This window comes from Oxyura jamaicensis, chromosome 11, assembly GCF_011077185.1.
Source record: "Oxyura jamaicensis isolate SHBP4307 breed ruddy duck chromosome 11, BPBGC_Ojam_1.0, whole genome shotgun sequence".
Lineage (NCBI taxonomy): Eukaryota > Metazoa > Chordata > Aves > Anseriformes > Anatidae > Oxyura > Oxyura jamaicensis.
This window is the reverse complement of record NC_048903.1, coordinates 3,204,028-3,216,672: the sequence shown is the minus strand read 5'-3', so window position 1 is coordinate 3,216,672 and position 12,645 is coordinate 3,204,028. Positions and strand designations below refer to the sequence as shown.

Sequence of the window (12,645 nt, the reverse complement as noted above, 5' to 3'; positions counted from 1 at the left end):
CCTCACTGAGAGCTTTCAATGATCTTAAGAGGATACAGAATAGCATGAGGTATTTGATTCTTTAAAAGTTCTGAGTGTTGAATCCTATCTGCATCTCAGCACTAGTATAAACTCGGTACTGTTAAAAGCTCTGATCAAATCTGATAAAGCACAAATATGCTCTACTGCTAAATTCATAATGCTTTTGAGTTTTTCCTGGTTCAATTCAAAAAGCACACAGTCTACGCAAATTTATAACAGCTTCTCTAAAAGAACAGCACTGTAGTACTAATTTTAACTATGAATATTATTGCTGTGAACTCTAAGGACTCGACTAATGCTCTCCTAATGCACGCAATTAAAAATATACCCTGTAACCTTTGCAGCAGTGTTTTCATCTCTGCATTTTTCCAAGGCCTATTTTAGAGTGTGGGTGGTGCAGCACTACTTTAAAATAAAAGTTCATTCCTGAATATTCTTATGATTTTAAAGGAGTGACATTTAAGATACAGTTGATCCAGTATTTTTGAATCTTGACATCAAATATTCATCGTTCTCCTCCTGAACAGGAAGAATTTCAGCAATAGTTTCTTGAACAGAGATGATCCAATTTCAGTGCAACATACAATATTCACACTTAATTTAACCATTCATGGTAATATTTAAGAATTACCCTCCTGGGTGATTTTTTTCCCCTATTGTTATGTATCCCTAGAGTTTGAGTGTTACCTCACCAGCTTAATTTAACCACCAAAGATTTCAAGATACAGTTTCATCTTTATTTACGCCATCTTTTCCCAATATTAGGGATGAGCAAGCTGGGTTATGTATTAAAAAACTCCCCAAGAGTTAGGGTCAGCATCTGTTTCTTACACAGATTGCAAACTGAGGACTAATAGACGAAGCGTGTGCTATTTATTTGTTCTATCAGGGAACACAACAGCCTAATAACACCCAACTATTAGGCCCCCAATGCAGTATTGCTGCATATCTAAAATGGAGAAAACCAGAAATAAAGGTTTACACTTTAGTGCTGTGACACTGCAGTGGTGATAGCCATAAAGCAGATGTAGTCTCTACCTGTAACACCAAATACAAGTAACTTTGGGACAGGATTCAGGGATCAATGCTGCTCATACTTTAACAAAAGAATGCTATCAGCCAGCGTAAAACAAGCTTCCCCCAAAATTCTGGCAATAAACTTTTGTTCTGCTCTAGCATTAGTATCAAAACTTCCTCCCAAACTATTTTAAAATGCACATTTTATGAAGAGAAAGTGCACCCTCTGGGATTCTTACACTTAAGAGACGCTCCGAGCACATCTCACAGCATGCAAAAACACAAAGCAAAAGTTCAAAGCCAACAGAGGATGCTTACAGTGGGATTCGCCAGGTATGCCACCCAGCATTTAAGGTTTAGGGTTACATTTTGCTATGATTTCAATTCTGTAATCCAGGGGAGACAATGAGTTGATCTGAAGGTCCATGCACAGCTTAGCCCCAAGCCTGATATTCACTAGGATTTACTGGCAAGCTCCAAACCCATCAGAGCCCCTCAGTGGAACAGCAGAGGCTGTTCTGGGCATGTTTTGAACAGTCACAAGCTGACGGACACCAGTCTGGACACTAACACTCAGAGCGAGACAGGAGAGGGACTGATGGCTGTTCCAAACTAGCTCAGGGTAGGAGCATGAGGCACAGGGAAACCTCTCGTGCCTTGAGCTTTACTTTCCAAGGCGAGTTGCCAAGGACTCTGACATTATGAAGATGAAGCAAGTTTCACTCCTAACATGGGCTTGCAGTTCTGTGCATTGGAAGAAAAACAGCAACGGAGTTGTACAAGAGCAAATTTTGACATTGAGCTGCTTAATTTCTTTCTCTGGCAAACACAATTGGATTTCCTAAAGGCTGCTCATTTTCCAGACTCGTTCGTGTAATTATTTGGTTTAAGGTCAATAACTCGTGTACGTAAATGACAAAAAAAATGTTTATTTGTCTGAAGACTTGCAATGAATTTGCAACTATGTGTGTATGAGTACTACACTAGTTGTGTTTGCATGTACTGTTGCATGTAAAATGCAATGTATAATCTAGTTCTCCTTTGTCTTTAGGTGTAGGCTATGCAGTGATACTCATAGCTCTTTACGTGGGTTTCTACTACAACGTTATCATAGCTTGGTCTCTGTATTATCTATTTTCATCATTCACATTTGAGCTCCCCTGGACGAACTGCGACAACAGTTGGAACAGCCCAAACTGTACAGATCCCAAACTCTTCAATGCATCAGTGCTTGGCAATGGCACCAAATACTCAAAGTACAAGCTCACTCCTGCTGCTGAATTTTATGAGTAAGTGTTGACTTGACTTTACTATTTATTCAAAATTATATATGTCTCAGTGTGTTTCCTCTGGAAGGTAAAATAGGATAGCATCCAGCCTCTAAAACAAGCATCAGAACACTAAGCTTAAAATGCAGCTGTAATGTTCGTTTGTATTCCTGTGTGATTAAGCCCCCTGCCACTGCAAGCTTCAGTTTCCCCAGTACAAATGCAGTATTTGCCACTGAGCAATGTGGGATTCGACCGGAGCTACAAATCTTCCCTGTCCCTCCACTTTTGCTTGCATCGATTTTGCCATGGCAAGGAAACACAGCGATATTGTGAAGACCGCTGAATGCCAAACTGAGCTGGCTCTCAGGCTTTAAAATAATGATTCATTCAACAGACTTTGCCTGGTTCTCCACTTGCAAAACACCTCAGAGCAGCCCTGTTTGCTCAGCTGCCTCGGCAGTTCAATGAAGTGAGATGAAGCACTGAGCAGGCAGGAGAGCACCACAGTTATAAAAAGCCAGGCTTCTTCTAAATCCTGAGTGAAAGAGCATTCTGCAAACGGGCCAAGACAGGCAAAGACACGCTCAAATCAAACATTTGAAATCAAAAGCAAAAAGGTATATACGTATAAAACAATAATAATCTGTGTATAAATAACTGCATTGTGGATCCCCAGAGAAAGGCAGCATTTGGTTAGAAGAAATGAGGGTGGGCATCAAGCTAACTGAATCAGCTGTTGAATAAATCCCAATAATCAATTAATATTTCAGTGTGGGGAATGGAAGGATATCAGGGCACACATCTGCTGAGCAATGAGTTCTGCCTTGCAGGAACAAAGGGACACCACTGTTACCAAAAACATGTGATGCAGCAGGGATCGTAGGGTCTGTGTTCAGAACTGTGAAACACTTGTGGCTGCTTGCTCTTTTCTGGAGACAGCACAGTCCTCAGTAGCGGTACACAACCGCTAGGCCAGGCCCTGGTTAAACTAAATTCTGTGCTTTGAAAACAGTTGATAATGGGATTTGAGTTTAAGGGAACTCACCAGAACGGCAAATAATGACTGCTAAAAAATCTACTGCCCTTACAAAGACAATATATGTGTTCATAAACCAAATGTAAGGAGAGCACTTAGAGCAAAAGGCTGTATTGTGTATGGACAAAGAACATGACTTTGAAGTGAACTGTAAAAAATTCTTCAAAAAAGTAACTATTATTACAAAACTTTCATGTGAATAGCATTTTTAAAAATGTTTTTCCTTACAGTTTTCTTGTGCTTAAGCTTTTTTAAAGCAAACTGCAATCCTTATAGTCTTGCTTTGCTCATTTCCTCTTTAAAGTGGTTCTCTGCATTTTCAGTTACCACATCACACTTGGGGGACAATATTGTGTTTGTAGTGGGTGGGGTGGTGGTGGAAACTATGCCCAGCATTGTAAGTTCCACTGATCTGGGAAACAGCCCAATCTGGGATTCTGCTGCCACACCAAAACTTGAAATGTCAGGGTTCTTTCCTTAGCGTGAATAGATTCAAGGCGCAGTTTTTAGAAGGCAAAAATAAAAAGGGAGTCTGAAATTTCATTATGATTTGATCCCTGAATTCTGGGGCAGTTCTTTATTCCCTAGGCCCCATACTCATGAGCAACTAGATTATATAGCAAAAATGAGAATAAACACTCAAGTAATGCAATCTATGACATCTGCTTCCCCATCTGTAAAAACAGGGAATCACAAGGGGCATTATGCTCACTTTTCCAATATTTGGATTAGCTCATCAAGTCCAGCTGTAAAGCTCAGGTGTGGGCCTAAACATGCAAAGTCTAAGTGTGTTCAGATTGACCCTGAGAAAGCCAGCCCAATTCCAAAAGCAGTGCTTCATCTCTTATATCAAATAACTGCACTCACTCCCATTGTTTTTTTACAAGAGGGAGAGCAGACTCTTCCGATTGCAAAGCTTCCTATTACACACAACAGGGTCAGGAAATAGGAGTGCTGATGTAAATGTTAAATTTGCATCAATACAGCAGGTTTACAGAACGCTGCACCATTTCTGGATGCAGCAGATAAATAACTGATCCTTCCTCAATAATATTGTGGATGAGTACCTTTTTTTAAAAAAAAATAACAGCATCATGAAGACACTGGTTTCCAAATCATACAATTGTGTTTACTCTCTTGATGTCCATCCTGCTATCCAGTCTTGTATGATATAAGCAACAGCAGAAACAATTACTTTGGGGGCAATAGATTTAACAAGGCAGGTCTCAGAATTTGAGTTTTTACCAGCTACATAGAGAAACAAGGAAAAAGAGCGGCTACTTTTACACCAGAGGGAAATCATGACAAACTATGCCCGGTGAAACATCAGTGGGATACCTGTGGAAGCCTGGCCTCTGCCGTCACACAACACAGCACAATAGCCAGAAATACTAAAACAGGGCTCAAAACCAGCAATAGCACTGGTGCCTATAGTGAAAACAGCATAGAAAAGTTTGTCCATGGATGTGAAAATACTGGTCTGTTACTTTCCTCAGTATTACCCAGATATATGGGAGACCCTCCAGTCGGGAGCATTTAGGGGTATGTTTTCAACTGTAGCAACCAGCATAACAAGAGCACACTGCTCTGTGTTACTGGGATGCACCACAGCCTGTGGGAATCTATATGGATGCTAGATGCTCAGGCACTTAAACCTTCAGCCTCAAGACTTCCTGGGAAGTGGTACAGCTTGAACCTGCATCTTTAGGTTGTGTGTTTACATCAAGAATATATGCAAGCTTATGTAAACAGGGAGATCTGAAACACTAGCCATCTATTTTGCAGTGGGAGGTCCTTCCAAAACAAGCCCCACACAGACAGCTGGTGTGGTTTCACTTACAGGGAAACAGAGACTTGTTCTCTCTTTGGGACGTGAGTCCTTCACAACACAAAGCTGTTCTGACCGCAGAAACAGAGTAGATGACTTCTTAAAACCACGCAGCTGCCAGGGCTGTCTCTCCATCTCTACCTCCACTGGCAGAGGAAAAAAACTGTAGGAAGAGGTGGGAGTGCTGTGATGCGGTGTTTCACCCAGTACTTCGAGAAAGGCACCTCTAAGTTCAACAGAAACATGCTGATTCTCACCGCTTGTATTGAGGGAGAGAAGGGAAAACTCGCTAAGGAGTGAGGCCAAACCTCTCAGCTGTCCAGTGTTTGGCAGGGAGGGAGAGCAGGGAGAAGCCTCTAAGCCTCAGACTTGGAAGAAACCACTTCAAATTGTAATTTCCGTGTCAAGGCGTGACAGAAGCACTCTGGCAAACGCGTCTGGATTTTGTTTTCAAGCCATAAGAGTTGGGCAATAATTTGGGTTGAAGCAGTTCTACCCATATGCTTTCTAGAGAGTGTTTCGTCCCCGTCTGGTTTCAGTCACTCGGGCTCACTCCAGGCCAAGATGCCATTGACGTCAGTGGACAGTTGCTTAAAGCAGGAACACAGGATGCAACGGGACCTCTCTAATACCTCATTAGGGACCGTTCCAATCAATTACAAAGTATTTGCACACTGCAAACTTAGCGAAGCAAAAACTCCAAACTCTGATAAAACCTGGTGCCCTTCTGCTCGTAACACTCAGTCACAAGAGAGACCCAGCTAGGACTGAAATGCCAATTCCACGTTTCGTTGAGATGCACATTAGTTACTTCCCCCTTCGGTGGTTTGGAACTAACCACACAATGCTAAAGATATCCTATCCATTACTTTAACATTCAGTACATGTTAAAGTAATTTGTAAAAAAACATTTTTTGCAAAGAACAAAAGTCCATCACTCAAAAAACCATTCCTCTATCTACTCCTTATCTCTCCTGTGTAAGTATTGTATCTGAATATTGGCATATTTTATATTTGTTCTCCATTCTTGTGCCGAGGAAGATTTTGTTACCATCTTGCTTTCATGTATGCTGACAATCAACCAACACCAGTCTGGAGCAACAAAAGCACTATTCTGCTCATGAGGCACCGTGCCTCCTAAAAAAGCATCATCTGTTGTAGGAACGAATCCGGACAGTTTCTTAAACAAAACATTAACGTGATCACCAAATGCACTGAGCTACAGCTATTTTCCTCTGACAGGACTTTTTCTCAGGGCTGTAATCCATTACTCCTGCGTAAGAAATAAAACATTTTTATAGGGAAATTTTCCTGCCAGACTCAGTAAAGGACATTAGCAGAACTCACAAGTGTGCCCAGATGTGAGCAATTGCAAAAAGGCTATCTAAGAACAAGGAATGAAGACAACATTTAGTCACAGCAGTTGTATCATTTATGGACATTAATTTCTGGGGAGTGTGGGAATCAAGAATCCCTGCAAAGATCCTGACTGTGTACAGCACAGGTTACTTTTAGAGACTCTGCAGCCATCTAGGCTTACTCATCTTTTGAACCTTAACTGCAAGAAAAGAGGTGTCAGATGTTTCTAATCTCTGGGTAGCAGTCATTTGTTTACTTTCTCCAAGACCATGCGATCCAAGGCTAACGATAATTCTAGCCAGGCTCTGGGCATTCACCCTCAAAAATCCCCTGAACATAACTGAGGAGCTTCTCTGATTATTTCACTGGGCTTAGAATCAGTTACACGCAGGCAATTTATGAGCCCATCACTAAAATAGCAATGGACAACCTACTTTAGATATTAGTGCTACGTTAATTGCACAGGTATACTTAGGAGGTGTTTGAGTGCCTCATTTACATGTCCGTAGTCTGAGACTAACACATGTGCATCCCTGCACATCATCTATTTGCTTTTTGGGTATAGACATTTTTGGACTCAGCTAAGTAACTCAGCAATCTTTCTCTTTTTGGCTCAGGGTACAGAAATTTCTGGTGCAAGTATTTATGCACATAAAAAAAAAAAAAAAAAAGCTATTCCAAAAATATTTATATGCGCAGCTTTGAAATTTGCTTTTCACGTACGCTCACATCTTCACATTTGTTGACCATTTACTTATACAACAAGAAGAGAAAGGAAATGTGAGTACAATGGAAGTCAATCCACCTAAGTGTGTACACATGTTCTCAGGCTTTGGACAGCTTTATGGAAATGATTCCTAAACCACAACAAGCCTTTTTATAACAGGTCTGAAAGACTGGAGGAATAACAAGTTTGCCAACTTATATTTCCAGAGAGTTTTCATGAGATATTGCAAATGTCAGGAGCAGCACTTTGTGCTGCATGCAACTGGATTGCTTTGTGCTAGCTTGTAGGAGGATTTGTAACAGCTTATGTTCACACAGAGAACCTGATGTAGCTTGGTGGCGGTACCAGGCTCTGAGCAATGCTTACAGCAGCTGAGGACACTGCTGCAGCAGCTCTCCCCTAGATTACCTTGCATTTAACATCCTGGCAAGCAGAGGCAGAGCCTGTGGAATATTTCCATCCCCTTGTGTGTTGCTCAAGGCAAAGGCAGCCGAGGTGTCTCCTGTAGCATTCTACATTTTGCTTTCTGTAGGGGAACGGAAATGCTGAACTTGCCAGTTAGGGACTCTGGCAGCTGGGGGAGCATCTGTGCTCTGCTTTGCCATATAACCTCAAACAACAAACATTTTTTCAGGAGCTTTGTACTTACTGGAGCTAGTAAGGGGTAAAATTCAAGCCTTTCCATTATTTCTGCAAATCTGAATATAATGTGTAGATTTTGGAAACCGCTTCTTCAGAGCGCTGTGCGGACTTGAATGTGCTGAGCTGTGGCACAAACAGCAGGGGAGGTTGCTATCATTAGGTCAATGGGAGAATTAGGCAGAGTAAAGGCTTCAATGAGTGGACTTAAAACATTCCCAGGGAATGAAGAGTTTAGTCCTGGTGGCCATTTATAATTTCAGAAGTATCGTGATTCAAAAAGAAACACCATTTCATTCAGTTCAAATCACAACGGGCCAGCCATGGTGCCACTGGCAAATCATCTTTTTGTGATTCCCCAAATCTAGCTTGAAGTCCACCATAGAGCTCCGTTCTCCAACACAAGAGGGAGCTGAAATATCTCGAGGCTAACCCTGTTGGGCTTTGCTGACTTCACACAGAGCCGTTCAGCTCTCTCTGCACCGCACAGTAGAAGTGCGGCCGCAAACACCCCATGTTCAGCCTGGATGAAGCCAGCTGAGGTCTGCAGCGTTTGTAGCACAAGCTCAGCCCCACACAGCTGCAGATATACACCTTGTGGGTGCAAACTGCAGCAGAAACTGTACAGCCGAACTTAAGCAGTGCTGTATTTGAAGTTGTAACGCCAAGAGCCTGGCAAACTTGGTGCAAAAAGAATCCCATCCAAGGCTGCTTCCAATAGCCTTCCACAGACAGAAGGAAAACCTGTATTTTATACTCTGAAGGAAACTGGCAGCAATGATGATTGAACCATGGTTGCACAAATATATAAAATGCAAGAGACGCATGTAGGAGAGCCTTCTAAATGAGCCAATTACCATGCCTTAAATTGCTTTCTAAATTGAGTATGTATTTAAATTTCTACAGATTGCACACCGTATACACTGCCAGTCCTTCTGGAATCTTCAGTCTACAATTTGCATTAAGTTTTAAATCATAAAAACTACCCTACCTACCAGAATAGGGAACAGAGCTCACGAGATCAGGACTGTATTTATTTATAGCTCAGCCAATTTTCTGATACTTATTCTATGCAAGCCATTTGGGTTTGATCCCTATTAGCTTGTAGAAGTACGTGGCCAACTCCCTACATTTTATTTTTGAAAGCCACAGCCCATTTATTTTGCATTCAGATTTTCATGTCCAAAATGTTCTTAGCCAAAATTGCCTGTTAGCAGTCATTTCTCAGAGACAACCCTGCACTCAGAAATGACATCTACAAACACTAAAAACAATAGATTTTGTTTCTAATGAAAGCTTTCTGTTGGAAGAATCTCAGTTTGTCAGACTGTAAAGTAAATCTGTAACTTAACTTACTGATTTGCTGATAAATTGATGACATTTTTCCAGCTAAAATATGATACAACACATCTAGAACTTGTTTGGATGAGTGACACTTCTATTGATCACATCCAATTTAGGCAAATAATTTTTACATTAAATTTAAAAAGAAAAAATGACCCTATAGAATTGTGCAATCATATTTGTATTGAAGCCTAGAATTATATTTGATTTGGGATCAGAAAACCAAGGCTTACTCCAAGACCTTTAACTCGACCTGTTTGTATAAAACCTTTTACATTTCCAAAACAGTCATGGAAGTCTCCCCAGGGATGAATTACATAAAAGGCTCCTTAGAAAATCCTTAGAAAGAATCAATCTGACAAAGTAATGTAGGAAAATTCAGCATCTAAAGCTCTTACCCTGTTTTCTGGCTATGAATTACATGTTTTGGAGTGAACAACACAGAGGAGTTTTCAGATCAAGACCCTTAGCATTTCTTTGTCCTTTGTGTGGTTCCTTGTCTATACTTAACACTCACCATTTCCATAAAGAATGAATTCTAAATTGCTCAGAGTGGAGACAAAACGAAGGATTGTTATAATCCTCATTCTATAGAAGGGAACACCAAGACACGGGGAAGAAGTGGTTTGCTCCAAGTTAGACATTATTGCAGCTATGATTCCATCCGTTACTGAGTCCCTCTGAGCAGCTGCCCACTGCGTCCTTGATGATTTGTCTTTTGTAGGGTTTTATATGTGAATACCCAACAGCGGTTGGCTCTCTGGGATCAGACACCAGATTAAAGAGGAACCGAGCTCTACACAAAGACAAAACAGAAGACAGGGATCCAGCAAACAACCTGCCATTTGCTGATTTCAGCAGAGGTGAACTACTTCCCTTTGACTGAACGTGGTGTGAAAGGAAAGCACAAAAGAATTGGTGCCAGAGCTGTGGGCTGGCTTGAGGAGTCTTCCCAGCAGGGAGCACTGGGCAAGAGGGCCAGAATAAATCTCCCAAAGAGAGAAGCCAGAATGCAGCTTCAATATGAAATGCCTTCACATTCATGCTCCTCTTGCAGATAGGCAGACAGACTCTTGGGACCTGTATTTACAGTGATGTACAGTCTCAAAGTCATTGCAAATGTAATTTATACTCCCTTACATGGAAAGTGATCTTAGCATAAATCAGGCTCCTTTGCACAAATGCCCGATTAAAAAGGAAAAAAAAAAAAAAAAAAAAAGGTTCATTTCTTACTAGCTCGTCTTTTCTTTTGCTCAGTACTGTACGTCCCTGTTCTGTTTTCCATCAGCTCATCTGTTAGTGTCTATTCTCCATCCTTCCCCCTTGTAACATTTTCTTCTCCTTTTTACATGTATGTCTCATCTACTTTCATTCTTTTTCTCAAGAATTAAAATCTGCAGGCAAAATACTAATTCTAGGTACCTTACTGCCTCTGTTCTGTTTTTGCTTTTTCTCTGATTCAGAATTATTCTAAATTCACAGATTATGTGAATTATGAATTTATTCTGTTAGCAGATGTAGACAAAATCTCTATGAAACAAGAATCGATACAGCACTGAGCAATGGCACAATCCTGCAGTAAGACAAGCTCAGTTCAGGAATGGACACTGGCCACCTTGCATCATTCTGCTGTAATACCAAAAGGCTGAAATCTTGGGTGTTTTGAGCTCAGAGCTTCAGGAATGGAGAATCTTGTAGTATCCCTTACTGCCATTGTCCTCTCTGGGGCCAGTACAAGGGAAGTGCCTGAGTACCATCGGAAGGAGCCTGCCAGGGATCCATCATTCCACCTGCCCTAGCAGAGACAGAACAAAAGCACTTTCAGCTGCTCCTGAAATAAAATACTACTTGATGTGAAACAAGAATAACTGTAGCATAATCGAGCTGCTGACTGGATTTTCTATAACATCACTGATATCCAGTAACTGATGAACAGGATGAATGCTAAGCTCTTTTCCAATTTTCCCTTCTCAAAAAAAAAGTCTGTTTTATAAAGAACATTACAGAGCTATCCTTCAAGCCAAGGAGGTTTAGTCTAGTAGTTTGCTGCTTCTCTCCAGATGTCAGCACACCTTAACCCAAATCCCAGTCTAGCACCAGACTTCTTTGCTTTATGGAGCAACCGGAACACAAATGTAGCCTCTAACGGGTAAGCACTCATGAACTACTTCCCAGCAATTCTCAAAACAGCAAAACAGGCAGCTTTCAGAGGGCACAAGGGCGGGAAAAAGGAAAAAAAAAAAAAAAAAAGAAAAAAGGAAGAGGAAGCAAAACCTGCCAGGATTAGAGCTCAGCAACAGCAGTTGTTTATGAAGATTCCCTTGCTTAGCTGCTCAGTTACACAGCTGTTTTGACTGGTTATGAAAGTATTTTTCTCTTCTTTTTTTATGATCCCTCACCCTGATTACGGGAGCAGACCTCTTGGTTTGGAGATACTCCTGAAAATCCTGGGAATCCCACACTGGAAATGGCAGTTCTGGCATGTGTTCCAAACAGCAAGACACGTGCTAGCTCCTTCTTGGAAAGCAAACAGAAGGAGGCAGGCTTCTTTACGAATCCAGAAAAATATTTGGGCAAGAAGAATAAAAAGCTAAATGGGCACAAAGTACGCAAGTTCAGATTCAGTTTTTTTGAGGGTACATCTACACATTGTAAGCCCGAGGACTTTCCTTACAACGTCCAACTGTAATAGTGATAACGGTGTGGCTGTGGTAGCAGAGATTGACAAATTCCTCCCAAGACCCTGGACAAATGATCTTATGTGAGGTCTGTGAAGCTTTTCCCAGGTACACATATCGTTGCCCAGCCTGGTTAAGTGTAAAATAGAATCAGACATCTCTGCTCAGAACCCCTTTACACCTCTGCATCCCCCAGGAAAATACACCCTGCTAGCAGAACCACAAGTAGCTTCCATTTGCACTAAGGAAAAGCTGAGTGACATCCATGTAAAGATACAGGTTTCTGGATGAGATATCAAGAAGCCTGACTCTCTCACTGTTTTACTGTTTCCACAGGTAACAGCTGATGACAGCTGCAGCGTTGTATGAGTTAAACTGCTCTCATACCTTCTAAACGGGAAGGTTCTTTGACTAGGTGCCACAGACACATGGTCATTACCCTTTTAATGCCTCGTGTTATTAGCCTTACAATGCAACGGAAATAGATCAGCTGCCTAATTTAGGAGGATACTTTCTAAAAGCATCTTTTATACAACTGGGGATAAATAATAGAAACAGCCCAAGAATACAGCATTTCTTATTAAACGTGAAAAACTACAGAAGCAGAACTGTTACACTTCTTAGCTGATCGTATCTTGATACCTTCGGGATGAAACAGGAATCAGATGCAACTACTTCGTATTACCAGATGGATTGTACCAATAGGCCTTTATTTTCCTAGCGTG

At 41.2% G+C, this 12,645-nt stretch overlaps 1 protein-coding gene and 1 long non-coding RNA gene across 3 annotated transcripts in view; one reads left to right on the top strand and one right to left on the bottom strand.

Moving 5' to 3' along the window:
* LOC118172922 overlaps window positions 1–12,645 on the bottom strand; it is a 256,732-nt gene that overhangs the window by 167,687 nt on the left and 76,400 nt on the right. The window lies entirely within an intron of this gene.
* The window catches only part of SLC6A2 (solute carrier family 6 member 2), a 73,407-nt gene that overhangs the window by 23,938 nt on the left and 36,824 nt on the right, over window positions 1–12,645 (top strand). For both annotated transcript variants that reach the window (XM_035337120.1, XM_035337121.1), the window contains exon 4: window positions 2,090–2,327. In XM_035337120.1, the coding sequence (XP_035193011.1) occupies window positions 2,090–2,327 (238 nt within the window). The remainder of the gene's footprint in view (window positions 1–2,089; window positions 2,328–12,645) is intronic.